Source organism: Pseudovirgaria hyperparasitica (assembly GCF_010093815.1).
Source record: "Pseudovirgaria hyperparasitica strain CBS 121739 unplaced genomic scaffold EJ05scaffold_12, whole genome shotgun sequence".
In the NCBI taxonomy this organism is placed as follows: Eukaryota; Fungi; Ascomycota; class Dothideomycetes; order Acrospermales; family Acrospermaceae; genus Pseudovirgaria; species Pseudovirgaria hyperparasitica.
Window position 1 is genome coordinate 576,493 of NW_022985560.1, and position 23,721 is coordinate 600,213.

Genomic DNA, 23,721 nt, shown 5'->3' on the forward strand with positions numbered 1-23,721 from the left:
TATATTATAGAGCTTTCTGCTAAGCTTCCTTGCCAGACGTGTTTATTTTATACCAATGTCCCCACTAGAGGCTCACCCTTTAGCGATCCATTAGTCTGTTCTTGGCGAAGACCTCCGCCCCGTAACCTAAATTTTTGAGTCTTGCGAATGCTTTCCAGCAAGCTTAAATCGCCGCAATCGACGAAAAGTCCTACATACATTAACGTTACAGATATGGTTGCTGTACTTGGAAAGAGAAAGAGAAGAGTAGAGATTACTGCCGAGCGACCACAGCAGGCAGAAGAAGCAGAAAGCGACAATGAAGCCATGCGCGCAGCGTTTAAGAGAGCATTCGAGGCAAAGTTTCAGCCTCTGGAAGAAGTGAAACCTGCGAGTCCTCTCAACGCCCATGTACAGATACTGCGCGAAGCCGAAGGAGAGGAGCAATCCGAATTCAGTGGCTTCTCGTCAGAGGATGAGGAGGAGGAAAATGTCGAGGTAGTAGAGGTCGCCACGGTTTCAAGACACAGAACAGAGGGCACAATCAGATCCGAACAGCGGAAGTTCATGGTAAGCAGCTTGCGAAGCAGCACACATCTACTTCAGCTCATGATCTAAAAAAACAATAGTCTTCAAAACCCCCCATATCCATCACCAAGATCCCACCCACCACGAAATCCAAAAAGCCACCCTCCGACTCCGACGACGAAGGCGAAGCCGTAAATCTCAAAAAGGACCGCGAACTCCAACAACTCCTCCGCGAATCGCACCTTCTCGACCGCACCAGCTCCACCAGCCTGAATCCCACCGGCAAGAATCGTCACAAAGCAATCGATCTTCGCATTCAAGGACTCGGATCCAAGGTATCGGTGTTTAAACAGGAGAAGATGCCCGCGTCCCACCGCAAAGGGATTGTGGCGAAAGCCAAGAATAGAGAGGATACAAGGCGCAAGGAAGCGAAGGAGAATGGGATTGTGCTGGAGAGGCCGCAAATAAAGAAAGGGAGGGATGCGGCGAAGAAGAGGGACAGGGGGGTAGGTGGACCGGCGGTGGGGAGGTTCAAGGGAGGGACGCTGAGTTTAAGTAAGGGTGATATTAGGGATATTGTTGGATCGAGAGGTAAGGGCAAAGGGAAGCGGAGGTAATTTCGAGGATGGGACATTATATGCTATATAAGAAATACCCAGGGCAGAAGTGAATCATCAAGGTGCGCCTGCTTGGTCTGTATGTAGCAGCCACGTACTCGTGACTATGAGTAGAGCACACCTATCAGCTCTTGATATCGGTATACAATTGCGCAACCTGCTATACGAAAGTTTTTGTGCGCAACATGGATGGAATCAATTCAATCCATTCCCGAAAGGGTATATTTGAGGCTAGTCCGTGCACCGGAGGCTTCAGGCTTAAGCTAAAGCGACATCCTTTGGCCTTGGTTGAACACGCCGCAACACCACACACTCACGCCTGTTTCAACAGCGCGGCAATGCCACCGCAAAGCAGAGGATTGCAGGTGCCCGCAGGATTCCAGTCAAAGTCAACGCCGAACCTCCCGACTCTCGCGTCGCTACGCCGATCGAAACATGTTACGACCACAGACTCTGATACCGGCGCGTTGGCTGAATCTCCAGAAATCATCTCATCCTTAGAGTCCGCGTCACGCGAAGACGATATCGCAGACGAAGACTTACAGCAGTCGCCGAGTGGGATTGCTCTCGATCAAGATGAGGACTTTTCGTCCGACGCTGAGGATGCTGATACCACAGCACCGCGACAGCGACCGCTCTACACGCACGCATCGCGATCATTTTCTAGCCTGCCACCGCAGACAAATTCTAGCATGCTATTTCCTCCATTCTATAATCGACCGCCTGCTCCACTCCCAGAATCTCCGACCTTGACCTCGCTGTTCAGGCCATCGTTTTCCGCACAAGCCTCAAGACCTACGACACCCGAGTCGTCTGATGTGGAACTTGGAGACACGGCTCCTTCGGGCGCAGCGACACCCGTCTCTACTACCACGACCACGGCCGATATTAATACCTCTGCTCGCCTTGCGCCGCCCTCTGTCCCCCGAGCCTCACCCAAGGTGCCAACCTACGAATACTATGGGTTCGCGTTGTACCTCGCCTCGTCTGCAGCATTCATAATGTACTTGCTTTGGTCATACTTGCCTTCACCGTTTCTACATCAATTGGGCATACATTATTATCCAAACAGGTGGTGGGCGCTGGCGGTACCTTCATGGCTCGTCGTCCTGATCGTGTACATCTACATCGCGCTTGCAAGTTACAACACCCAATATCTCACGCTGCCATTATCGAGCTGCGAGAACCTGGTTGACGAAGCGGGAGCCGTTGCGTGCATTGATACAAGATCAAGAAAGATTGTCAAGAATGGTGTCGTACCAGCTGGGTCTAGAAAGGGTTCGGCAAATGCAGCGTCAAGCCCAGTATCACCTACTGTAGGCAGGCGAGGAGGCGACCTCCGCACTATGAGCAATTTCGGTGTACAAACGACATTCATTGCTGGATATGACGTAGATTGGCGTACTCTGTGGAGCATTGGTACTGATGGTGTGCTCGATGTGCCTTTTGGGGGTGTCTGCGAGGTTCTCTATGGTGACTACCGCAGTAGCGACAACGACGACATTGCGAATGATGCTTTGAATCACACACCTACGCGAATGACTGAGAATGGATGAAGCTACATGTGGTTGACCTTCCAAATACACCCCCGGGGCCACGCGATAATGAACATATATCAGACGTACCTTGCGACTCTACAGCTTTGCAATTTGAACGCCATGACTCGCTCTCGGCGTCACGAGAAAAACACATGGAATGATGGGTCCATGTCAGAGGTCCTTGGTCACATGCGCAGGCTCGCGTAATATACATGTGCCCTCGAATTGACGTGCCCAACAAGCTTTTACGCAAATCAAGTCTTCTATGAGACAAACAAACCCTCAAGATGACGATTGAGCATGGTGATGTACTTGTCACGTATCGCAGTACTTTAAGGCCTGCTAGTCGTTAACAACTAGATGAGCGGATTACCAGTGCATGGGGAGGGTTTGCTGCAAGACTGGGTACATTGAAACATTCCCATGTCGATCGCTGTCTAACAATCCTGGCGACCTCGAGGCTAGCACGAGCCATCCTTACGATAAACTTCCATTATCACAGGAATTCACCAGCCGGTTTACAACATCCTCGCGGTCATTGGCGCAAGCGGAAACTGCCAAGTCTCGCAGAACATTCCGCACCTCGCACAGCATAGACATGCGAATATACCATATTGCGCAGGCTCGTGGTGGGAGCTCTGAGTAACCTTCCTCTGTCTCGAAGCTGCTGCATCCGTCGAGTGAGCCGATAGCGCGAGTCGTCGGACGGCCAATGGGACATTCTGATTATATGAGCGTGCCAAGTCGTTGATGAAGAGTCGGACTTGGCTGACAAGGCATCTTCGCAGTGCTCGCACCTCATTCTCACCACTTCCAGACTGTGCAACTCCGAAGCACGTTGCAAGGAGCCTCTTCTTGGGCCAACCCCGTCGACCACGTTTGGCTTCTTGTTTAAGCTTCGCCGCTGCTGTGACTGGGTAGGCTTGAGCGGTGGAAGGGGGAGGCGATTAACTGGGAGTTGATGCTTGCTTTCGCACTTCTCCTATGCTTGAGTACGAGGGAGAGTGTGATATGGAAGGGTATAGAGCCACGCGCTTCTATCGATCGCCTAGGGGGTCGACCTATCCACCTCGTCGCAATTTCGTGCTTGTCACGAACTTCTTCCTCATAGGGTAAGACGTATCATAGCAAGTCCTATCAATGCTTGTTTTCAAACATAGTGAATTACGCGTCTCTCTTGTCCTTTTGACTTCAGACAGCGCTCCGTAGTCAATATATTCAGCATGATATCGTGTAGCACTGATTACCTCCCTGGCGAGTGTAAAAGAATATAAATCCCATGGAATGCCTACTTAAAAGTCTCTCCATTCCAAGCATCCAAATTCCTCCCTTCACAGCAGTAACAGTAGCAACAGCAGCAGTATCAGCAGCAACAGAAGACCAGCCATGCTCCGCCTCACCCTCGCCCTCGCCCTCACAGCCCTCACCCTCATCTCCAACCTCGACCCCGCCGCCGCGCACCCAGGCCACGACATCCACGACGAAATCGCCCAACGCGCCGCCTACTTCGCCAATGCCGAGTACACATCGCTCGACCACTGCACGTCGCAGCTCAAGGCGCGCGAAGCCGAGACTATCGCGCGCCGCCGTGCGACCGTCGACCGTCTGCTGCGCAAGCGAGGCCTCAAGTCGCAACAGGAACGTCGTGATCTGGCGGATGTGCTGGCCAAGAACCATCATTCGAATCTGACGGTTGACACGAATAGCCCGCATGAGCTGTTGTTTGGTGGGAATGCGAGTTGTTTGTTGAGCCCGGAGGTTACGGAGGGGCCGTATTGTGTGTTTCTTCCCTTCTCTTTTCTTCTTTCTTTCCCCGTCTTTGCCATTTTGGGGGGGTTCGCTGGCTACATGGTGTGATGAGCTAACCATGCAAAAATACGCAGACGTCGGCGGCGAGTTCGTGCGCAAGGACATCACCGAGGACGAAGCGGGCGTGCCCCTGACGGTGGATCTGCAGATCATTGACACGACGACGTGTGATCCACTGGGTGGTGTCGCGCTCGAGATCTGGCACTGCAGCGCGCTCGGCGTGTACAGCGGTGTGCCGACTGCGGATCCGACGAATATCAATAATACGGCGTTGCGCGGGATACAGATGAGTGGCGAGGATGGCGTGACGGAGTTTGATACCGTGTATCCCGGGCATTATGCCGGACGGGCGGTTCATGCACATAGTAAGTGCCGGGTGGTGATTGCGAAGGTCGAGGAAGCGTGGCTAATACATATTGTGTGTAGTTCTAGCGCATATCAATGCCACGATCCTGCCCAACTCGACAATCACAGGTGGCACGGCGTCGCACGTTGGACAGATCTACTTTGACCAGAGCCTCAACGACGTCGTCGGGATGGCAGCGCCGTACAATACCAATACGCAGCCCATCACGACCAACGCGAACGACGGCATCCTGGCGTCTGGCGCGGTCGGCCAGAACGATCCGATTGTCAACTATGTGCTGCTTGGAGACGCCATTACTGACGGGGTGTTTGCTTGGATCACGTTTGGCTTGGATCCAGCGGCGGTCAGGACGGTCAGGGAAGCGGCGCATTATGGTGAGAACGGAGGCGTTCCGAATACCGTCGGCGGTGGTCCTGGGGGTCCTGGGGGTCCGGGAGGACCGCCGACTGGGTCGAGGCCACCTTTCCCTGGGCCGCCGACTGCGGTTCCTACGGCTGCTTGAGGATGAGTAGTCAGGAACGAGGATTGGTGTAGGTCGCTGGAAGGGATTGGGAACAGGTGCGAGGCATGTGTACTGTTTCTAGGTGACTTGTGTTTGCTGAGGAATTTGTGGATGAATACATCGTTGGGCCGTAGTCTACTGTTTTCACGATTTGTCAAACGTAATACTTCTTGACTTTCCGCCAGCGGTTCTCCGATGCGGACAGAGCCTGACCAGACTGCACACTAACGAAGTATTCGCCGAATCCCTCTTACAGGATGAAGAAATGACACAGCTTCCCACCTAGCCAGGTAATCGCGTATATATTGTCGCGCTCGTGTAGTCTTTCTGCGGTCCCCGGACGTCATATCGAACATGGAACTCAGCCATGCCGCCCAGGCCTTCTCCTCCGCTTGGTTTCTGGGTGTGAAACTCGTAAGCAGCATCATACAAGTCTGCAGCACACACATGTGTTTCTTTCGATCTTGCCTTCCTGGTGATACCATCATTTTCCCCATCGAGGATCTGCAGCTGCACGAACAAGCCATCGTCTGTCTTGCCGTCCTCTTTCACGAAAAGAACACTAATCTCGTCCGACTTGGGATCGTATCGGTAGAGGTATCGTCGTCTCACGCTGAATTCCAGGCCGTTATTGGTTTTGAATGACCCACTTTCTTCGTACATGACTTCTTCACCTTCTTTGATGTCTCTGACGGATTCATTGTGGGTGTTAAATGTCGCGCTGCCTTCGACGGTGCCTGATGGATGGGTTGTGAGTTTGCTGGAAAGTGTGCGTTCGAGCTGCCATGTGCCGACTAGGGATCGAAAGATGAGTAGCGTCGATGTTGGATGCGAAGATGCTCCGGTTGGGGCGAGGTTTGGAGAGTCAAGTGTAGGGGACGAGGACATGGAGCTCATGAGATATGAGTTGACAGACTGTAGCGTTGCTCGAGAGGGATTCAAGGTTGGCATGGAGGTCGTCACCCACGCAAGGCGTTGTCTTATAAATGGCTTGTCCATCGAATGTGGAGACTTTGGAGTTGATGTCATGCTCCCTGGTATACTTGAGTCACTCTGCGAAGCATCTGCGCATAGGGACATGGACTTACCATTGGCATTAGCGTAGAGACATATGATAGCTAATGCGGTGCCTAAAGATAGATCTTTGCCAGTCTGACAGCAGACAAACAGGCGTCCGGTGCTGAGGTTCGACATGAAGGGCTGTAACTTGTTCAACTCCTTGCGCAGATCTCTACTTCCAAGCTTTCCAGTGGAACACTGCATATGCAAGTATCTAGACTTCAATCGCAGGCTTGAGCTGCGATGCACGGTCCCTCCGCAGTGTATCACAGCGTCGCTATCGAAAGTAGCGTTCTCGTTGTCTAGTATTTGTTCAGCACCTACGTAGAGCCATGTTGTGGGCTTCACGAGAACTAGACCAGCTTCGTTGGGGCATTCGCCGTTCACTAGCAGCTGTGAGATCAACTCAGGCATATCCTCATCTGTGGAGTTCAGTAGTCGTGCCTTGTGTCTCCAGAACAGCGGCGCTGTCAAGCCCCGAGACCAGCCTTCAGCATCGTCTCCTGCCCCTTGCACATAACTCCCTTCAAACATTTCACCGCCAAGAACTGTCCTCGACGTTGTACACAGCACTACCCGGTGAAACTCTTCAAATACAGGCACTTGTAATATATCGCCTTCTCGTGTCACGAACACTGGTCTAAGGGGCTTGTGCAAAGATGCTCGGAGAGTTGACAAATTGATACCCAGCTCTTGAAGCTGGCGCACGAAGCGAGGGATTCTGGCTTCAATCTGGGCGTGTTCAGAAGCAGACACCGACATCGTTGCTGTAAATAGTGTATGTGACTCCTCGAGCTCTGGGAAGAGAACTCGATTCAGCACGCAGCACCAAATTGGAACCGTCTTGGACAGGGCATCTGGCATTCGCTTCCCTCTTCTAGTCGAGTCGACTATTATGCAGCTAATACGTTTCAGCAGAGACATCTTCGCCTTGGATCGCATGTCCTGCGTACCCGTCGAACTGACCGATAACGTCCAGCACTTGCGTGTTGAGTCTCCTCAGGCTGAAGGCCCATTCGTTCATGTGTCCGTCGGTACTTTTGAAGTATGCACTCGCCGTCTTGCGCTCGGGTGGTATGTACCAGCTCCCGCAACGCTCATTCGCAATGAGTGGCAGCCGCACTGCATCTGCCACAGAGCATACAAATGTTGCATCTTCTGTGATTGATTTCAGACGATTTGAAATAGATAGCGTAGAGCGCTTCAACGACGACAGAATTTCGGAGAAATTCGTGGACTGTGATGGGAAGATAATGTCGGACGTCTGCAAGGGACGTGACATGCTTGCTTGTATCCAATTGAAGCAATTAATGCTGTCTTATTGAATAAATGTGCATATATAACGCGAAAGATTCCTGGGACATTGTACGTTGCGTCTTTTATTGACTCCGCGTAGTTAGAACTATCTGATCCAACATAGCGAAGCGTAATGGGCTTGAGTATCAAAAGGTACGTCAGTGTCAGCTACAGCCGAAGTTCTGGAAAAGATCGCTGCCCACATGTCTATCTTATCGATACCACTAGCGTCTTGGCGGCAGGAATTGGCACTAGCGCAAGCTCCACAAAATACAACGCGCAACAACAATTCGCGACAAGTAGATTTTGGACTCTCGTAGAACAACGCGCAATCATTGCCTCTACAAAACTCACACCATGTGAACACGATTCTGTCAACATGTCTACATTCGATGTTATTCCAATTGCGCGCTTCGCAGGCTCTAGTGCTGCGATCAAGAGACCACGGGTGGGTATCTGCTGTGAGCGGGAAGCTTTTGGGGGGACATAATAGCTAATGGTGTATCTAGGAAATTGCATGCTTCTCATATGACAGCGAACACAAGTTCCGCCTCGATGACTCCTCGATCAACTATTACTACCCACCCGCGCTTCCTGCGGACCTCAACGCGGGCTTCGAGACGTTTAACAACTTGAGGGAGGACCAGAAGGGCGATGAGCATATTGACAGCTTGCTGAAGACGATCATGGCATTGGAGAAGAAGGAGGGCAAGAAGTGCGAGGCAGACTTCGTGACGTGGAGGGGCATGATGACCAAGGTCCGCATGCGACACGTTCAAGAAGGGGCAGAGCAGCGAGGCTAATTGAAGCGCAGATCATGGCTGCGCCGTTTGACATGTTCAGCGAGTATGTCAAGCGGAATAGGTCATTTGGGAGGGAGCAAGGCTTACGCATATCAGGTTCGAGATGTACGCAACGTGTTACCAAGTGAGTAGATTGCAGCGCACACTATTAGGAATTTGGCTAACCATTCCGCCATCAAGGGAACGATGTACGTACCGCTCTAAGTCTTGTACAGTATGGTACAGCTCGCGTTCTAATCCGCAATCACAAAACAGCTTTATCGAAGAAGACTACCAGTGGCACCTCGACCAGCGTGCCAAACAGTTGACCCAAAAGTCACGCCGTCAACATTCGGCATCACAAGAGCTGATGCAGTACTGGGGTAAGATTCCCACCACATCCTGCTCTCGCTATCTTTCCTTTTACCTCTTGATTGACCTTTCCCGGGCTACAAATTCGAAACCCTCGCCCTAATCCCGGACATCTGGGACAACGTATCGCGCGAATACATTGAGTCGCGGCCCTCGCTGCCCGTCAGCAACAAGGCCCAATACTGCTCCGTCGTCCGCACTGCCATCGGCACCTCCTCTATGGTCATCGGCGGCGAAGTAGACGCCCGTAAGTCGCCCCCTTGCGATCCCACGCCCTCTTTCCCTTGGATCATCTAGAGAATCTCTCACTCACACACACAGTATGGGACTCCAAGCCCTCCAAACCCTCTCCCGACCCAACCTCCACCTCCACCTTCAGCCTCCAAGACGACCCCTCCACCGACGAACCCATAAATTGGGTCGAGCTCAAAACCGCAATTTGGCCGGCAACGACCGGAGAAATGCTCACATTCGAGCGTAAGCTGCTCAAGTTCTGGATCCAATCCTTCCTGCTCGGCGTGCCGCGCATCATCGTTGGCTTCCGTGACAGGCACGGCATCCTGCGCAGCCTCGAGGAGCTGCAGACACACAGCTTGCCCGGGATGGTCAAGCGGCAGCACGCGTCTTGGGACGGCAATACGTGTGTGAACTTTGCGGCTGGGTTCTTGGCGTGTATGTTTCTTCCTCTTCATATCTCCTATCCATCTCCTCTCCCTCCTCGCTCCGTTCCCTATTACTTCTCTGAACACGTTACATAATGAAAGCCTACTAACACAAACAGACCTCAAAGAGACGGTGACTACGCCAGAAAAATACCGCATCCGCCGCACAAAGGGCTCGCCGACAATCGAAGTCGTCAAACTCCCGAGCGCACTCGGCGACTACTCGCACATCCTCTCCGCAGAGTTTGTGCAGTGGCGGGAGGAGGGCGGCAACGAGACGTCTGGTTGATGCCAACTGCGTGCGGCGGATGGCAGGTATTGGGGATGGCAGGGGCGCGGAGGGGGTGAATTTGGGAGCAGACTTGATAGCCAGTAGAGAATGAACAAGTTATCTGATACCCAACATGATAGAAACCTCGTAGCATGTGCAGTGCCCTAGTATTGAGAATGGTGCAGAGTAAGGACACCACGGTCAGGCTAGCCATGAATTGTGAATGAGGGAACATGGCCATCGTGAGATATGGCAGCGAGGACACGACGAGACGAATAGGAAGGGGGAATTAAAATAGTAGATATAATAGCTAGTAGAGAATGTACTCATCTATCCCATGTCTAACACCATAGAAACCTCATAGCATGTATAGTAAACTACTATTGTACCCACACAGACTAAGCACACCACGACGGGACCGCGTAGGATTCTATAAATATACCCACAGAACCACGCCTAAAGATTCGTAGCGAGGACACGCCGAGACGAACAGGAAGGAAGAAGGTCATAGCAGACTTGATAGCCAGTAGAGAATCAACAAGTTATATAATGCCTAACACGATAGAAAACCGCTTAGTATATAGACTGAATTACTATTAAACGCTATATAGGGTATACATTCTAGACTTAGCGTAGCTATATATTATAAAATATACCTATAGAACCACGCGTGAAAATTCATAGTAGGAATTATAATTAGTCGAAGAGAATAGAGTAACGTACTACTAAGTCCGATAGCTACAGAACCAAGTATTACATAAGATATCAAGAACACAACGACTCAAACCCCTCTGAACTCTAAACCCCCTTTTCTAACACGATACCTATAAAGGCGCGAATTACCAGACTATGATGCCCCCAGCACCCGGCTGTCCTGTTGGTAGGATTGTATTTTGCTGTGATGGGTTGGGTGTCAAGTCATCATAGCTGCCGCGTCTCGCTATTCGGGGTCTGAGTTGTTATTCGAGTCTAGGGTAGTGTATGTAATATGGAACGTAGGAACGATATAAGAAAGGCCATGAGATACATGATATAACGTTTGAAGCGACTGGGTTATTCTAGTTCTTCTATTAATTATCTATTCATCCCCTGTTTTATTCTCGTTCTATGTTCTTTTCAAGCTTAGCGAGGGACAGGGACAGGCAGGGGACTTAAGCCAAGTGGTTAATGAATGCTACTATGCACACGACTAGCTAGCCCGCTGAATGGCCAGATAGATGGCTGTCAAACTAGGCAGTTGAGTGAGTAACCAAGTAAGTAAGTGAGTAACAGGGTGGCAGGACTACAAAGGCCTATATACAAACAAACGGATGGACTCTCAAACACTCTTAAACTTCTCAATCCGTATTATTTCGAACACGTTCACTGCCCCCTCTCCCGGCCCGGCCCGGTAATTGATTCCACAAACTCCTCCTACGTCCCCAGAGAAAACGAGGAAACAAAGAAACAGCCCCTGCCTGATACTTAGATCCATACCACCTCAGGGACCCGTGAGTAACAACACAGGAATCAGCAGCTCATCAGCCGAGAAAGAAAAAAAAAAGCCGTTCCAAAAAAAAAAAAAAAAAGGCCATGGTGGTAGATCTTTCAGCTGTTGCTTGTAATTACTGTTTTGATTTTTTCGAAGACATGGCATACCATAACTCACACAAAACATCAAGCATCTACCTGACCTAACGCAACTTAAGCTTATAGTATTGAGCTCGGAGTATTAAGCTCGCAGTATCAAGCTCGCAGTATCAAGCTCGCAGTATCAAGCTCGCAGTATCAAGTTCGGAGTATCAAGCTCGCAGTATCAACCTCGCAGTATGTATCAAGCTCGCAGTATCAAGTCCGCCGTATGTATCAAGCATCATGAGACAGTGGCTATTTTCTCTTAATATTACTTATATTACTTGTCGAGTATATAGTATCACGGGATCTTTGAGCGGTTGCCGTGTGGTTTTCAGGCTTCAAAAGGTTCGGTAACACTAGTCAGATGACTAGGACTAGTCATTTTGGCTGAGTGGTTACGACAGCCGGGAGGGAGGGCGGAGGGAAGGGGATGTGGATTTGCTTTTACTTTTGGATTGCTTTACTTTACTTTACTTTACTTTGCTTTGCTCTACTTTGCTTTACTTTACTCTACTTTGCTTTACTTTACTCTACTTTGCTTTACTTTACTCTACTTTGCTTTACTTTACTTTACTCTACTTTACTTTACTTTACTTTGCTTTACTCTACTCTACTCTACTCTACTCTACTCTACTCTACTCTACTCCACTTTACTCTACTTCACTCTACTCTACTTCACTTTCCTATTGTCTTTGCTTTGCTATGCTTTTGCTTTGCTTTACTTTTACTTTTACTTTTGCTTGCAGAATATACTACTATACTACACACACAGACTTCAAGCGGCGCTTCATATTAAACTTTAGACGTTACCACGGAGTAACTGACTGTATGTTTATGCGGGTGTGGGCGTGGGGTATAATGTGGATATATAATCGGGCGGACGGGCGGGGTTTAGTATGGCTTCTCTGATGAATTACGGATGGATTTAGTTGTAGGTATGGGTAATTATTGGTAATTATGGGTAGGTATGGGTAGATATGATAATAATAATGCTGTAAGGGAGAAAGTGTATACACAGCACAAACCCCTAAAACCAGCATCGACAGATGCAATCACGTAGTCTCAAGTACCGAAACAGGCGATGAAAAATCTGGCATTTCAATTTTCGAAAGCGCTATACCCACACACACACACACACACACACACACACACACACCCACAACACAGACGCCACGACCCAGAGAAGGAGGCCTTTCGAAGAAGACAAGAAAAATCTGAAACAGCATGCATTCATGGACGCCGACGCCGCCTACCGGCTTCGGGAGACGGGATCCGGGCACCCCACCCGGTGCGTGCGTGCGTGCATGCGTGCCTGAGCAGGCAAGAAGAACGCTAACAGCCTGCAGAAGGCTTTTTTTATGTGCAGTTGTGCCTGGGAAGAACAGGGGGAGGGAGAGAGGAATCTAGAATGCATATGCAGGTACATACCGCTCCAGATATTCCTATCTCTCCATGGCGGGGATGAATAGAGTATGTTTCACCTGGGACTAGGAGGACGCGGGAAAGGAAGGAGTGGGCGGCTGCTCGAGTCAGCGATGGAGACATACATTATTACATACCATGGCGGCCGTGCTGATAGATGGACAGTGTGGAAGTGTGTGTGCTCAGATCGGAAGTACAAGTACAGTGTATGCGGTTAGCCAATCTGCCATCCTGCCTCGTGCTGTGGCAATACACTGGACAGTCGTGTATACACACACACGCATGGTGGATGCTCAGTCCATCAGCATAACCCTCGCTTAGGCTGTCATGCTGTTGCAGCCACAGATGTATGTAGCCCCGTGCGTGGCCGTGATGCTCGAGAGCGGCGTGAAAGGCTAATGGTATTGTTGCATCAGCATCCAAGGTGGTCGAAGTCTGTTCGACTGCAAGTATAGTTTCTTTAGCCAACTAGACGTACTCGATAGATCTGCGGGTACTTTGTCTCGAGGTATGATGATAGAGTTTGGGTAAGGTTCTGGTAGTGAACACTGAAGAACAACACGCACATGTACCGTCTTGAGGGTGGATGACAGTGATTACGACTGGTAATTACCTGGCACTTCGTATAAGATGCGAGCGTGTTCTGTAGTTTGGTTCAGTATATGCTTGCCATGCATGTGACGCTTCTCACTTGGAGTCTTTGATGGGCTCAACGCTGCAGCAGTACGGTCCTGGGCATGACTCGTCGACTGCGATGGCAGGGCTATCCCAACATCGATATGCTATAACCGACGTTGATAAACTGGGATAAGCTGTAGTCCTCGTTAGCGAGAGGTAAGTCTGACCGCCTCTCAATCCTATCTTAAGGTCAGACTTCCGGCTAATCATGCCTCGGACAAGAGGCCAATCACGTCTTGTGTGCCGTTCCTGTTTAGCTCGACGGCGGCGGAACAAAGTTGTCGCTAGACCAGAGAAGGCAGCTTGTGGCCAATTGGAAGCATGTCTGGTGCGTGTCGCCGATGTTGGTCGGGGGGGAGAAGCTGGAAGGGCTGGTCGTGAAACCTGAGGCCAACCAAGCGAAGGCCGATGGCCGAGGAGGTGCAGATTTCGAAACACTAGCGGCTTTCCTGGAAGATGTCGTACCTGTATCAGACTCTTCTAATACTTTCTAGTGCAAATCCTATCCGCGGAGTCCATGAGGTTTGTTGATCCAGTCTGAAGACCGTGGCGGCGGCTTTCTATCGCGACCGAAGGGCGATTCGAGATCTGCCCTTAAAGCCTTGGTCTGACGGGCCCGCGCTTTGTGGGGATAGACATGCACCGGCAAGCCTATTCGAAGTCGTTCGTCTGACAGGGTCCGAATAGCTACCTAATTACCTACACGCTGGTGGCTGGACATCGTCATTGTACAGAGCGGCTTGCTCAGTCTGGCAATTGGACGATTATTGTCTACAATCTTGAACACTTTGCCTTTCTCTTCGCGTAGACACAGGGTTTGCTGGCTGTAGTCGCTCGCCTTCATCCTGACAGCTGGTTCGGAGGAGGATGCGATATCTTCTGCTCCTCCGTTCTCTGGACTTACAGTACTCCGCTTCAGACTGCGGGGTTGTGTGGGCGGGATAGCTGCAGTGCTTGCTGCAACGATGGATAGCGAGCACGTACTGTAATTATGTGATCATTCACATCCATTGCCGGCATGTACTGCCGCATGCACTGCTGCATATCGGCCCTCAACTCAACGAGGCATGTCTCCCGACAGTGATCGCCACCGGTGCGTCCAGGTTTGACCATGCAGAGACGACTTGTTGAAGACGTATTAGTGATTAGGGCTACTGCTATCTGTGTCTAGTTTGTGATGTCCTTGCGGGAGTGTCATAACTGTAGATAATTAGTCTGCCCTGTAGCCTAGACTCCCGACGAGAATAGGACGAATATTTGTCCGACGGGTGTGGGTGGTGTGCGATCTGCGCAGACGCAACGACGCGCCATCGCCGTAGAAGAAGAAGCGTATTACGGCAAGCAACGGCAACCCCATAGTACGACGATCGACGCGCTAGATAGGCTAGAAGTGCAAAACAGTCGCCTTGTCCAACGCTTCTACAAGTCGCGAGGACGACAAGACGACGAAGCTATACTAGACTGAAGATCGGTCGGGTCAGACGCTTGGTGGAGGCCTAAAGAATAGACTTTTCTGAGTTCTCGAAGGCATGCGCATGCGTCCAGAGCGCTCGCCAGGCTTCAGCAATACATACAGTAATTAGTGGCCATCGGCTTCGACCGCGGTGGGCTCCCGTCGGCGCGTGGTGGAGATGAAAGTGGATGATGTACATCGCGTGCTGCTGGACTCTAGGTATCATGTCCACGATATGCTTCGCGTGCTGGACTCTAGGTATCATGTCCTCGATATGCTTCGCGTGCTGGACTCTAGGTATCATGTCCACGATACACTGCCCTAGCAATTGGCCATCCCCAGCTCTCACAGTACAGCCATCTGACCGCTCATCTAACCGCCCTCGCCAGGCATGCTGCTTACTGCCAACTACTCTCATCGACAGCAGGATGGACACCCATCTCGCAAGGTTTCCAGTGAGCGCGCGCTCTAGCAGATGATGTATGTATCCATACCACCACTACTAATTACATTACCTCCAGCACCATAGATCTCGGCTCGTATGGGTGCAGTGCATGGCAGTTGGACCGGTGGTGGTGCTGGCCGATCCATAATTAACATATAATTAGTGCAGGCGCGTCCATTTCATAATTGACTAATTAGGCGCCCGCTACTCGATTCGACGAGAGGCGATTCCCACGCGCCCCCCGGCCGGCCACGCTACGTGCATGGATGGATGGATGGATGGATGCAGCCAACAACGGAAAGAAAAAAGAAAAAGCATTCTGAAACATAGTCGCGATGGAACGGATCGTGTGATGATGGTGGTGGTGGAAGAGGTGGAGGTTGGTTAATATGGTGGGCTCAAACCTCCTACTCAGCTGCTGTCGCCTCAGGCACCAAGCAAGCACCAAGCAGCAAGCAACAAGCAGCAAGCATTCTCAAGCCCTCCTGCAGACAGGCAAGCTATTCCAAGCCCCAACGGTCGGCAGCATGTCAACGTTTTCCATAAGAAAAAGAGAACGAAGCAAGGCCGTTGAATGTGCTTGTTCCTGCAGACAGACAAACAGATAATTAGACAGACAGACAGGCAGTCCAACGTGGGCGTGAGAAAGCTATCAATCTCAGACTCGTCCTACTCTAGCATGCATAACCAAAAAGCATTCTACAAATATACACAGAATAAAACGTCTCCGTTGCTAATTAATCAGACGAGCGTGCACTCACTCCGACAGAAAGGAAAAACCAGCGCCATTGCTGATTGCGCTGGTTGGTTGGTGGAGCTAATTAGCCAGCCCTGGGAGCGAACAGAAGTCTCGCTGAGAACTGCCCAAGCCAGGGACCCAATGACGGCACGGGCCATCCAGCCATCCATCCAGCCAGGCAAGCTGCACTTTGCGTTTTATTGACGAAATGTCATCAACGGTGGTAGTACCGTAGTAGTATTAGCAGTAATAGTTCTGAATGTCACAGAAAGGCGAGAGGTGAATAGCAATGAATGAATTATGAGATTGCGCAGGATCCCATCTGCCAAGACTTTGGATATCCGATATAGATGGATAGATGGATGGAATGGCTAATTAGGTAGGTAGGGCAAGGAAATGAGAAATGGGCCCCCCTCCCCCTCCCCCAAAATCCTTTTGCACAGACCAATTTATTACTATGTACAACTCTCGGATTTTCTTCTCGGGAAACGAAGGGAGCGAGCGAGCGAGAGAGAGAGAGAGAGCTACAGTGTACCTAATTAGCACCACACTTTGAGAGTTGAGCTCTTGGTCTATGGATCTATGGATGGTGATGACATGCAATGGAACAGGTGACAGTATGTGAGAGCCAGCGAACAGTCAAGTTCAGAATAATCATCAAGCCTAGTCTGAAGACAAAAGTTGACAAACTGCTCTAAACCAGTCGTGGTAGCACAGTTAGTTAGGCCGCAACATCCAGCAGCAGCAGCAGCATGACTTTTGGGGGTAATAATAGCGTTCGCAATGTACCACGCCAGAAGTGGTAGTTCATTTTAAAACAGAGAACCCGGACTCACCGGACGACAAGGGCAGGAAAACGGTTTGTTGACAAGTCATGTGTATCGATCGAGAGTGTGTGTGTGTGTCAATTGCCGTCGTTTGTCGGCGAAAACGGTTCTATAATACCTTATTCGAGAGAGTGAGGACGGATCACGATTCAGAACAAGGCTCGGGGCAAAAAGGGCAGGCGTGATGGCGTGGGTAACGGATTGAGGAGTGGGTGGTCCGGTCTGGGCGACGAGAAGGATGGTAAAGTAGATGGGAACTCGGGAGTGTGAGAGCAGGATAGGATATAACGGGCATGGTATAGTTTTGTCACCCGGCGACTTTGGAAAGAAGGCGTCAGCAAGAAATAATTGGGCTGAAAGCATAAAACGGGCTCTCTCTCTCTCGCTCTCTAATTATCTTGACCTCGTTCGGACGGCTTGAAGCTTGATCGGTCAGGCATGGGCGTGAGTGGACGGGGTGGGTAGGTAAATGAGAGAAGTGGGTTCTACAACAAGGTCTTTGGGCGGTGACACACGAGTTCTTGCACTGCACGGCTTTTCCCAAGTCTTGACCATTCTGTTGTTGTTCTTGTGGTCTTTGTCAGTGGTCGGCTAGACCGTTCTGAGACTTGCGCACCGAACTGGTGGAGGGTTGTCAAGTCATGTCATGGGAGCGAGGAGGACGAGCGCGCGCGCGCATCGCATCGGTGAAGGAGGGAGGAAAGGGGCTTGGCGCGGCTCTGAGAGGATGGCATGGATGGGCATGGACATAGGCATGGACATAGGCATGGACATAGGCATGGACATAGGAGTTGTGCAGCAGGGCGACTGTGAGTGGAGGAGAGGGAGAGTGCAGACCAGCAGCAGAGAGGTTGAGAGCAGCCAGCGCGGAGTGGCCAGAGAGCCAAATAGGCGACGCATTGGCGCATCAGTCATTGGCGACGATGGAGTGGACAGTGTGTGTGTGTGGTGCGTGTGTGTGGTGGAGAAGAGTGGAGGTGTGGAAGAGTGGAGGTGTGGAAGAGTGGAGGTGTGGAAGAGTGGAAAAAAGAGTGGATGCAGTGATTAGTTGGGACAGGGCAGGGCAGGGCGCGCGGGCTAATGGACTAATAGACCATGTCGACGACAACATGACAGAGGCGGGCGGACGGACGGGGAGGCTAGAAAGACTAGGTACTGTACATAGTACATATTACAGTACGTACATTCATAGCTAGAAATAGAAATAGAAATCATTAGCTGCAATCATCATCCCGGCGCCTCCAGCCAGCCCGCCCAACCCAACGGACAAGCAAGACCGAGACAGACAAGCCATATACGGTCAACGGTAAGTAATTACAACAACAACAGCAGTGAAGACGAAGACTCTGAAGAGTAATAGTAGTCTGGCTACCCCAAATAGCTGCTGCCCCTCGCCCAAGTGCAGCCGCCTGTGCAGCATCACGACCACTACCACCACCACCAGTCAGTCACCAGTCAACCACCACTACCACTCCTCCACCACCACAAACCCCCCCAGCAAGCCCCCCAGCTGTCAGTCAAGTCCCCCCCCCCCTAAGCAGCAGGCAACACCCCAGCACCAGCACCAGCACCAGCACCAGCACCCACAACTACAACTACAACAACAAACTCCCCCAGTCGTCTCTCCCGTCCCCTCTTTCTGTCCTCCGTCCTCTCCCCATCAGCCAGCCCGCCCAGCTTTCTTCTTACCCCCCTCCCCCCTCCCCAAAAGTAAGTAAGCAAGCAAGTCTAAGTCAAGTCCAGTTAGCAGCCGCATCTTCTGCTCCTCTGCTCTTCTGCTCTCTCTTCTGCTCGCTTTTGCCCTTGGCCATCCCTGTTTCACCAATTGCTCACACACCTAAAGCTGCCCGCCTCCCCCCTCCTCACACTCGAGTTTCATCTTTCTTCAAACCCGCCCACTCCATTTCTCAAACCATCTTCCCACTCTTCTTACTTCCACACCTTCTCCTCCTCCTCGTCCATTCTCCACCACCATCACCACCACCACAACTACACCACCACCTCCTCCTCTTCCTCCACATCCCTTTCACTGCTTCGTTCACCTCCAACGCGAGACGTCTTGACTCTTTTTTGCTTCGAGGCAGGCCCTCGCTGTTGTTTCGCTCTCTTCGCAATCAATCCATTTTCCATCCTCTGCACCGCCCGTCTGTGTCGCGCGCCTTTTGCTTTCCCTCTTCCATCCAAATCCACTCCCCCCCCGGCAGGTCCTGTTTCTATTTCATCTCAATCAAAACACCAAATCCCCCTCAATTCTACAATCGCTGCGCGTCTCATATATATCCTTCTTTTGTTTTCAACACGCTCGCCCTGAAGGTCCACGCCTCGTTCGTGTCCTGCTGCTGCTGCTGCTGCTGCTGCTGCTGCAAGCATGTACTCCAGCTCTCATGCTCAGATGGCTCCGCCCCAGCAGCGCTCCGTTGCTCCTGAAACCTTTCTATTAGATCAGGACGCGCAACAAAGCCTGCCGCCAGACTCGATTGTAGCGCTCCAGCAGGTCGATAATTGTAAGTACTCGTCCACCGAAACTGCAATTGAAAGACTCGTTCGTTAATGCGCCGCACCAGTAAAATACTTTCTCATATCTGCGCCTGTCGACTGGCAACCCGATCAATACATTCGCAGGTTTCTGCTACCCACGGGCGAATATGTCTCGTGTGTGCTGTGGTATGTCCATCATCTCGACTTCTCCTCCTCCAGTCCCCACTCCCTCACACACAATCGATAGGAACAACCTCTTCCACATCTCCGGCACCGATATTGTCCGCTGTCTTTCCTTTCGCTTCCAGGCTTTTGGTCGTCCTGTGAAGAACTCCAAGAAGTTCGAGGAAGGTATCTTTTCGGATCTGCGCAATCTCAAGTCGGGCACGGATGCGTCGCTGGAGGAGCCAAAGAGCGCGTTCCTTGATTTCCTGTACAAGAACAACTGCATTCGTACCCAGAAGAAGCAGAAGGTCTTTTACTGGTATAGTGTGCCCCATGACAGGCTGTTCCTAGACGCGCTTGAGCGTGATTTGAAGCGGGAGAAGATGGGGCAGGAGGCCACCACCATGGCCGTCAGCGAGCCGGCCCTGTCCTTTGAGTTTGACTCGTCGCAGTCGCTGTTTGAGCAATTGACAAAGGCACAACAGACAAACTCCTCCTCCTTCAACAGCAACAACAATACCAGCAGTGTTCAGAACTATTCGCACTCGACCTCTCCAGTCATGCGCGCCATCGACTCCATGCCCCCGCCTCAGATGATGCCACAGAGCCTGCCCCCAGCCGTCTCTGCTGACGACTCGTTGAACCACATGGCTGCCTTCAATCACCACCACATGGCCATGCCCGCCTCCAGCATGGCCAACCCTGCGCACACCATCATCAAGAGTCGGGAGCGCGAATACACCCCAAGTGCTGGTCAGTTTGACCGCAATGGTATCCCCATCTCTCAGGTCCACCAGCGCCATAGCTCAATGCCTGCATACATGGAATACTCCCCTGCCCCCTCCTTTGTGTCCTCACACTACGATGACTATAGCAATCGTGGTCTCTCCTTTGAGCCAATCACCCCTCCCCAGCAGCACATGGGCATGGGCACTGAGCCTGCCTACATTGCCAATGAAGAGACTGGTCTCTACACGGCCATCCCGGACATGGGTGTCTCGCACAGCTTCAATCCGTTAATGCAACTTCCCCCCTCAAACCTGTCTGGGCCCCAATTCCCCAGCATGTCCAGACCCTTCCCTTCAGGCAATGTCTACAACGTTATTGAAGGCTCACCCACCTACAAGCAGAGGCGGCGCAGATCCTCCATTTCCGCCAGCGCCGTTGCCGCCGCTGCCGTCACTGCGACCGGTGGTGGTGGTGGCGCACAGTCACACACAGTCCACCGACCCAGTGAATTGCGTAGATCAATGTCTGCTTCTGTCGCTCCTGTCCCGGAGACTGACGAGTCTGCACAAAACTCGCCACAGAGCGCTGCAGTGGCCCAGATCCCGAATGCCGCCGACTACCACAACAACCACGTCAACTCGCACAAAGTTGACGTTCAGGCCTCCCGACATGGAACTCCTCTGGCAACCATTGAAGGCAGTCCTGTGCAGCAACCGGCCATGCTCGCCCACGAAGACTTTGGCAACATGACGACGACGACACACAGCGACTACGAGCCGATGCAACACAACATGGCTCGCAATCCCGCTCCGGGGGGAATCTACCGACGCGCGCGCAGTGCCACCATGATGGAGCTTGGACCGTATCCCCAGAAGTCGCATTCATGCCCAATTCCCACCTGTGGTCGATTGTTCAGGCGATTGGAGCACCTCAAGAGGTAAGCGCCCGTCGTCGTCAGAAGACAGACATACATTAGCATTGGAACTGTAGCCGCTGACACGAAGCGCTTAGGCACGTGAGGACCCACACCCAAGAACGACCATACGTTTGCTCTCTCTGCAACAAGGCCTTTTCGCGCTCTGACAATCTCGCACAGTAAGTCATTTGCCTTGCCCTTGCCTTGCCTTGCCTTGCCTTACTGCCGCCGCCAAAGTCAAGTCCATACAGTTCGTTCGCATGCTAACGTCAGCCTTAGACATCGCCGCACCCATGAGCCACGCCAAGAAGGCGACCCACTTCCCTTTGACGAAGAGGATCTCGAGGGCGAAGAAGAGGGTCTCGGCTCTCTCGAGGAAGAAGAGTCGCCAGAACCTTCAAACGACTATCTCCACCATCTGTCCATGCCGGCGGCTATTTCGGATATTCCTGGCCCCATGGGTAACGGAATGCACGCGCCACACCAACTCATCGCTGCGCACAACTACTAGACGCTACATCAGAAAAGCACTTTCCATTGCCTTTGTCCATTTTGCCCATTAGACTCGTTTAGTCCACATACAACCGCATCGCGACCAGCATTTTATTTTGGCAACTTTTGTCACGGTCATATATGTATGCCCCCGGGAACGACACGACGCAACGACGCATCTTTTTTTCTTATTACCCGTTCGAACTTTTTGTTTATTTTTATACTTGGCCTGCCCGGTGGCTATCTTCTTTTTGTTCTTGAGTACCTCTTGTTAAAGTGTCTTGCATATTTTGTTTTCTTTTTTTTTTGCAAAATTTTTGTGGTGTTCATCCTCGAGTGGGAAGTCCTCGCGGTGTTGGGCTTATGAAATATTGGTGGTGTCTCGAGAGATTCTGCTGGGATTGTTTCTAGAGAGGAAATAAATACCTTTTTCTGGTCGAGTACATAGAAGAAAGCTCACACGCGCACGCGCGCGCCGATTTGGCGGCGGTGTGTATATTATACTTGCTATACTTGCTTGCTCTGTGTGTGTGTGTGTGTGTGTGTGTGTGTGTGTGTGTGTGTGTGTGTGTGTGTGTGTGTGTGTGTGTGTGGGGTGCTCCGTATGGTGTCGTGAGGTATGTATGTATATCTATCTATCGTTTCCTTGGTTCCATTTTCAGTTCGACTTGATCCATGGCCGACCTTGTCTCTTCATCATATCCACATATACACTTTTTACACACCACGCACCCCTACTTATGCCCCTCATCCCTCCTTCTCACCCTCACCATCCTCCCCCCTATCCTCCCCCCTATCCTCACCCTCCCCCCCATCCTCCCTAGCATTCCACCTCACACACTCCTCAAACCGCACCCCGGCCCCACCAAACACATCCAGCGCACTCCCAATCGTCAAGTCCACCTTGCCGCCGCTCAGCGTCCTGACAAGCTCCAGATCCGCGATACTGCGCCCACCGCCGGCATACGTGACGGGTATATCGCACCAGCGGGCGAGCTTCTGGACAAGAGCGCTGTCGATGCCCGACTGCAGGCCTTCGTTGTCCGCGGCGTGGATGAGGAATTCGGAGCAGTGCGGTTGGAGGTGGGATATTGTTTCTGTTTTTGGGGGGGTTTAGATATGGTTGGATGGGATGTGTTTATTGTATATTTATTAATACCTTGATTAAGTTCCATGTCCGTGACAGTCTGCCACTTATCCGTCGCGACGAACCAGGTTGAGCCGCGTCGGCGGCAGCTCAGGTCGATGACGAGCTTGTGCGTGTCGTTGTCGAGCGCGCGGAGCACGCTGTCGAGGCGGGCTTGCGAGAAGGTGCCGTTGGGGAAGAGGTGTGAGGTTAGGATTACCTGGTTTGAGCGCGGGACGCGCGGGGCGTGGGGATTAGCTCTTTTGTTGTGCGTGTTTGTGTTGTTTTTCGGTTTGGGGTTCGTGTGTGGGTGTGTGTGTGTTTCTGGGGGTTTCCTTTGTGTGTATGTGTATGTGTATGATTCAACCTACCTTCTCGGCGCCCCACGCAATCCACGATGCAGCATTCCCGTCGTTGATCCCGCCGCCGACTTGCAGGCCGCCGGGCCATGTATCGAGGGCTTCCCGCGCGGCGGCTTCGTTGCCGGGGCCGAGCATGATGATGTGTGCGCCGCGGAGGTCGTGGGCTTTGTAGAGCTGGGCGAAGTGGCGGGCTGGGTGCGGGGAGATGTGGTTTGTGCGGAGGGTGGACGGGGTGCTGGGGGAGAGGGTGCCGCCGACGATTTGCTTGACGCTGCCGGCGTGGAGGTCGATGCAGGGGCGGAAGCGTGTCATTTTTGGGTCGTGGTGGTGGTGTTGTTTGTGGGATGGGGAGTTGAGGGGTTGTGTGTGTGGTTTAATGTAGAGGATTCAATTGATCTGTCGTCATCGCTTGGACTTGGTGACCAAGCCTAAACTGGAAATATATATACACTAACGCGACCACGACACACCCGCCCTCCGATCGTCTCCCTTC

The 23,721-nt window shown here is 51.7% G+C and overlaps 7 protein-coding genes across 7 annotated transcripts; 5 read left to right on the forward strand and 2 right to left on the reverse strand.

Annotated features, from left to right (window-relative positions):
• Positions 1-213: 213 nt before the first annotated feature.
• Positions 214-1,124, forward strand: EJ05DRAFT_502444 (uncharacterized protein; the record flags this gene model as incomplete). The annotated part of the gene is made up of 2 exons (XM_033747257.1): positions 214-549; positions 609-1,124. The coding sequence occupies 2 exons, from the start codon at positions 214-216 to the stop codon at positions 1,122-1,124; spliced, it is 852 nt and encodes a 283-aa protein (XP_033598421.1).
• A 338-nt stretch (positions 1,125-1,462) lies between these two features.
• On the forward strand, positions 1,463-2,680 carry EJ05DRAFT_502445 (PIG-P-domain-containing protein; the record flags this gene model as incomplete). Its single annotated transcript, XM_033747258.1, has 1 exon — positions 1,463-2,680. One exon carries the CDS (start codon positions 1,463-1,465, stop codon positions 2,678-2,680), a length of 1,218 nt encoding a protein of 405 aa, XP_033598422.1.
• Positions 2,681-4,048: 1,368 nt separating this feature from the next.
• On the forward strand, positions 4,049-5,340 carry EJ05DRAFT_532629 (aromatic compound dioxygenase; the record flags this gene model as incomplete). The annotated part of the gene is made up of 3 exons (XM_033749082.1): positions 4,049-4,439; positions 4,546-4,836; positions 4,898-5,340. The coding sequence occupies 3 exons, from the start codon at positions 4,049-4,051 to the stop codon at positions 5,338-5,340; spliced, it is 1,125 nt and encodes a 374-aa protein (XP_033598423.1).
• A 282-nt stretch (positions 5,341-5,622) lies between these two features.
• EJ05DRAFT_502447 (uncharacterized protein) lies at positions 5,623-7,681 on the reverse strand (the record flags this gene model as incomplete). The annotated part of the gene is made up of 3 exons (XM_033747259.1): positions 5,623-6,374; positions 6,429-7,300; positions 7,353-7,681. The coding sequence occupies 3 exons, from the start codon at positions 7,679-7,681 to the stop codon at positions 5,623-5,625; spliced, it is 1,953 nt and encodes a 650-aa protein (XP_033598424.1).
• Positions 7,682-7,986: 305 nt separating this feature from the next.
• On the forward strand, positions 7,987-9,800 carry EJ05DRAFT_539809 (rai1 protein; the record flags this gene model as incomplete). The annotated part of the gene is made up of 9 exons (XM_033749549.1): positions 7,987-8,143; positions 8,205-8,453; positions 8,510-8,541; positions 8,595-8,622; positions 8,679-8,686; positions 8,754-8,860; positions 8,926-9,096; positions 9,171-9,521; positions 9,631-9,800. Exons 1-9 carry the CDS (start codon positions 8,075-8,077, stop codon positions 9,798-9,800), a joined length of 1,185 nt encoding a protein of 394 aa, XP_033598425.1. The 5' UTR covers positions 7,987-8,074.
• A 9,528-nt stretch (positions 9,801-19,328) lies between these two features.
• EJ05DRAFT_487796 (STE-domain-containing protein) lies at positions 19,329-21,759 on the forward strand (the record flags this gene model as incomplete). The annotated part of the gene is made up of 5 exons (XM_033745641.1): positions 19,329-19,464; positions 19,525-19,624; positions 19,686-21,269; positions 21,344-21,427; positions 21,528-21,759. 5 exons carry the CDS (start codon positions 19,329-19,331, stop codon positions 21,757-21,759), a joined length of 2,136 nt encoding a protein of 711 aa, XP_033598426.1.
• Positions 21,760-22,487: 728 nt separating this feature from the next.
• On the reverse strand, positions 22,488-23,540 carry EJ05DRAFT_539813 (Phosphoribosylformimino-5-aminoimidazole carboxamide ribotide isomerase; the record flags this gene model as incomplete). The annotated part of the gene is made up of 3 exons (XM_033749550.1): positions 22,488-22,837; positions 22,900-23,086; positions 23,238-23,540. The coding sequence occupies 3 exons, from the start codon at positions 23,538-23,540 to the stop codon at positions 22,488-22,490; spliced, it is 840 nt and encodes a 279-aa protein (XP_033598427.1).
• Between the last annotated feature and the right edge of the window lie 181 nt (positions 23,541-23,721).